A 3768-nucleotide genomic window follows, 5' to 3' on the forward strand; every position below is an offset into this window, starting at 1 on the left:
CAGCGCAAGCTGGGCGGGCAGGTTGACCAAACACCAGACGGCTTCACCGATGTCTACAAGGCTGCGTTTAAATCTTTCGAAGAATATGCCCGGAATGGACTGCAATAAGGCAATTTCCTTACTTATAAACTTGCCAATTACGGAGCAGAAGCTGTTGATGTTGCTTGTGAAAAAGTCTGCTATTCCGCCGAAAACAGATTTCACATCCTGGATGAAGTATCGGTTATCCTCGTTGACTACGCTTAGGAAGGTTTGAATGATTTCCACCAGCCTCCGGCCAGCCCATGTTATATTGCAGATCGTAGTAAACAACAGGGAACCGATAAATATACAGATTTTTATGAAGTAGTACACGAGAAGATAGATATTGTAGATAAAATCAGCCAGCGTGGAGAGTACCATTTTTGCCAACTTCAGTACGTTTCGGCGAAAGGGGTAGTATCGGTCAGGAATCCATACTATAGATCACTTTATTAGGTGAAGTACACAGAATGCGAACGACAAAGATGTTCATTCGTTGATTTGTTCGTAAACGTACGACACACTAAGTTAAATTGTTTGTTTTGCAGTGGGCATCCCTTTGACAGGCCGATACCGGGTTTCGAAATGCAAGTTGGAAAGAGACAGAATTTTCGAAAATGTGAAAGTAATAGCATAACACAAATAAACAAAGGAAAGATTCTTAATATTAAACCCCGTGAGTTTAACTGAAGAAATTATATCATCGTGCGTTATCGCCCGGTTTGGTTTATTAATAAAAAAGGAATGAGAGAACTGAATTATAGATTAATTGATGAGTTCTACGCATCGACACAAAGGAAATGGTCTGAGTCAACGGTCGTATAGATCATTCCTTCCTGGGTCATGAAGTCGATGATGTTCCTGAAACAAGCATACAAACAATTTAGAAATATCATGCGAAAAGGAGAAGTCATAGTAGAACTTACTGTAGCTCAGAGGGATTAATATGATTAAATTTGGCCTGCAATTCCTTTCGGTTGATGCCAATCGCAGTACCGTAGCTTTTGATAGCTTTGTATACCGCTAGCTGCTTCCCGTTGAGACCCAACGAAGCGCCCACGGAATCCGTTTCCATGAAGCCACCATTCGACGTCGCGTTGGAGTTCGCATCGACACTGGACTCTACTTTACGCTTGTTGTTCTCCTCCGATTTGTACCTCGCATGCAGAACCTCTAGCAGATGCGTGGTAACATCGTTCGGGGAATTAACTTGATCTATTTTATATGTCATGATCGCTTTCGAACCACCCTGATTTCGGACGGATCCAACGACCCGTGCATACGAGTTGGGGGCGACACTTGGTGTGTTCACCGCTCCATCCTCCTCGAGCCAGAAGTGTGCGTCTATTCGACCTAGAATAACAATAGTAAAACAATAAAATCGAGTCAGAGAAGCCTAGATCAACTTACAATCGACTTTTAATCTTACCCGTGTGATCTTCTAGCTGGTAAGTCACTTTAGTGGACGAAAATTCAACGTCCCGCACGATTGCAACCAAAGAAATCATAGCGTACTGATTCCCAAACATTGTAATGCCGCCATCACTGGACTCGATGACCTGCTGGATTACGAGCGGTAAAACTCCCTCTGCTTTGTTTTCCGAACCGCCTCCATCGGCCGACGTAGCGTTAAAACCACCAGCACCAACTGTAAAGACGAATCAGTATTAAAAAATGTACTTTTATCCACAAAATTAAACAATTTTAGCAAGACATGAACGTACAGCTATCGTTCATTTTCGCGCCTTCTTGTTGATACTTGTGAAAGCTATGTGTAGTGTTGGCATGGTTTCCTTGGCAGATTCGATTGGATTGGATCCCTTTTGACAGATTCGATTCGAATCGTTTGAGCACTCGATGTCAGTCGATTGAGGCTCAATTTGATTCAGACTCGATCCATATCTATTTAAACTCAATCAGACTCAAATTAGATACGATACTAGTTGATTTAGAAAGGCAGCACGGACTTCGATTGAATGAGTCCGGATAGAGACTCGGATTTGGAGATCCTGATCTCAGATTCGATTTGAATGGAAAGATTCGAATTTCTTCGGAGATTCCTTTTACCCACCACTATCTAACAGCGGGTTGAATTTTTGATTGAAATAGTTCACAGTTTAAATTATTTCAACGTTAGGTAATTTTTGAAATTTACAGTAAAATTGGATTAATGCCCTATAATGTAAAAAGATCCTTTTACTCGAGTAGCACTTTAAAAATGCATATTTTGTTGTGATGGAATAGGTTCTGTGCGAAACAAATAAAAATCGATATGAATATACGAATTTCTTCAAATCACTATCAGTTGTACATCCAGTCATTGCCAGTTGAATGATCTCAGTAAAAGCGTATGCAGTTGAATGCATGTTTCATTTTCGTTTACATTATCCACAAAACACGCCTACTCAATGCGACTGTGGTACGTAACGGATTGTGGAGGGCAATTATGGAGTTTCCCATGAAATTTCCTCGTGGCTAGAAACGCAGCTCTGTGACCCACCAACCTGTGTCCCATCGAGAGTCACGATTTGTGGGAGGACTTTTAATGTTTCTGTCCCCCTCCGTAGTTGTAGCATGGGCGGGAAAAATGCTCACATGTGTGTCTGGAGTGGGCTTAAACAACCCAAGCCCGGAGGGTTTCCCGCGGGTATTCTGGCTTTCTTAGTGAGCTTTACGAGCCGTGTCGGTCCATGATAGTGGCACTTGATTTCGCGATGCTACAGGGAGAAAGTTACTTCAGTAAATAGAAGGTGGGTTCTCCTAGGTCTTCGCGGTTGAAAGTATGCTAGTGGTCGTTGGTCGCAGAAGTGGCATCATTTCTCCCACCCGTTGCTCATCGAACGGTCACGATTAGTGGGCTGACAAAGTTAGTCCTCCGTTCCCTCACACAGACAGTACCCCAGCGGTGGACAGCTGGGTGGTTTTTCCTCAGGTCTAATTTTAGAGGACCCGAGGAAACCATTCTGGACTGCATCTGCATTGCAACTCCGGCTGAGACCATGCAGACGTGCTGTCTGGCCAAGCGACCGATGATGATGTTGTGACGTTCTGCAGCCGATACGTGAAGATTATTTATAATTCCCGTTCAACCATCAACAGGGACCAAAACACACCAGACCCGATTCAGAAAGATAGCGTGAAGTTAATAAAATAGCAAATATGAGGAAACAAGGCGACACGGCAATGCATAAGACAGCCGAAAGAAGCCACCTTCCCGAAGTCGCTTCTCTACGATCGGTTGTATAGAATGTCGTGTCGTTAGTGTAGGTACAGTTGAGAGCGAGATTAATTTATAGTGATCGGTCTAAGGCCGATCGGGAAATGCTGGTAGTACGGTCGAAATGGTCGTCGAAAAGGAAACGATCTGCCCCCAGACAAGATAGCCACGATCCCCACCTTACGCTCCCAACGATACTTTCAATCCACCAGATCTGGCAGCGAATGAGGGGAACATACGTACAACACACCCTACGTACCTATCTGTCGGGCAAGGGTCGATATTTATATGGGAAAATCTTACCGAGCCCTTCCGATCCGAGGGATTCGCATTCGACTTTGCCGGGTTTAGTGGTTTGATCAATTTCTGTATCTCTTCGAACTCGATTCGCCTTCTTTTAGACACACTGCTATTAATTTTGCAAGGGAAATGGCATATAATAGCGCAATTACATCTGGGATAATGATGTTTAAGCTTTGACACAATATTTTACGAATACCGAACGAGGTGCGGTAATATAAAGATGCCAG

At 43.4% G+C, this 3768-nt stretch overlaps 1 protein-coding gene across 1 annotated transcript; it reads right to left on the minus strand.

Moving 5' to 3' along the window:
* Positions 1-731: 731 nt before the first annotated feature.
* LOC131281854 (replication protein A 32 kDa subunit) lies at positions 732-1781 on the minus strand. The gene is made up of 4 exons (XM_058311214.1): positions 1746-1781; positions 1451-1669; positions 948-1374; positions 732-882 (listed from the first exon to the last, which is right to left on the minus strand). Exons 1-4 carry the CDS (start codon positions 1756-1758, stop codon positions 801-803), a joined length of 741 nt encoding a protein of 246 aa, XP_058167197.1. The 5' UTR covers positions 1759-1781; the 3' UTR covers positions 732-800.
* Positions 1782-3768: the final 1987 nt, after the last annotated feature.

The sequence above is a fragment of the Anopheles ziemanni genome, chromosome 2 (genome assembly GCF_943734765.1).
Source record: "Anopheles ziemanni chromosome 2, idAnoZiCoDA_A2_x.2, whole genome shotgun sequence".
Classification (NCBI taxonomy): Eukaryota; Metazoa; Arthropoda; class Insecta; order Diptera; family Culicidae; genus Anopheles; species Anopheles ziemanni.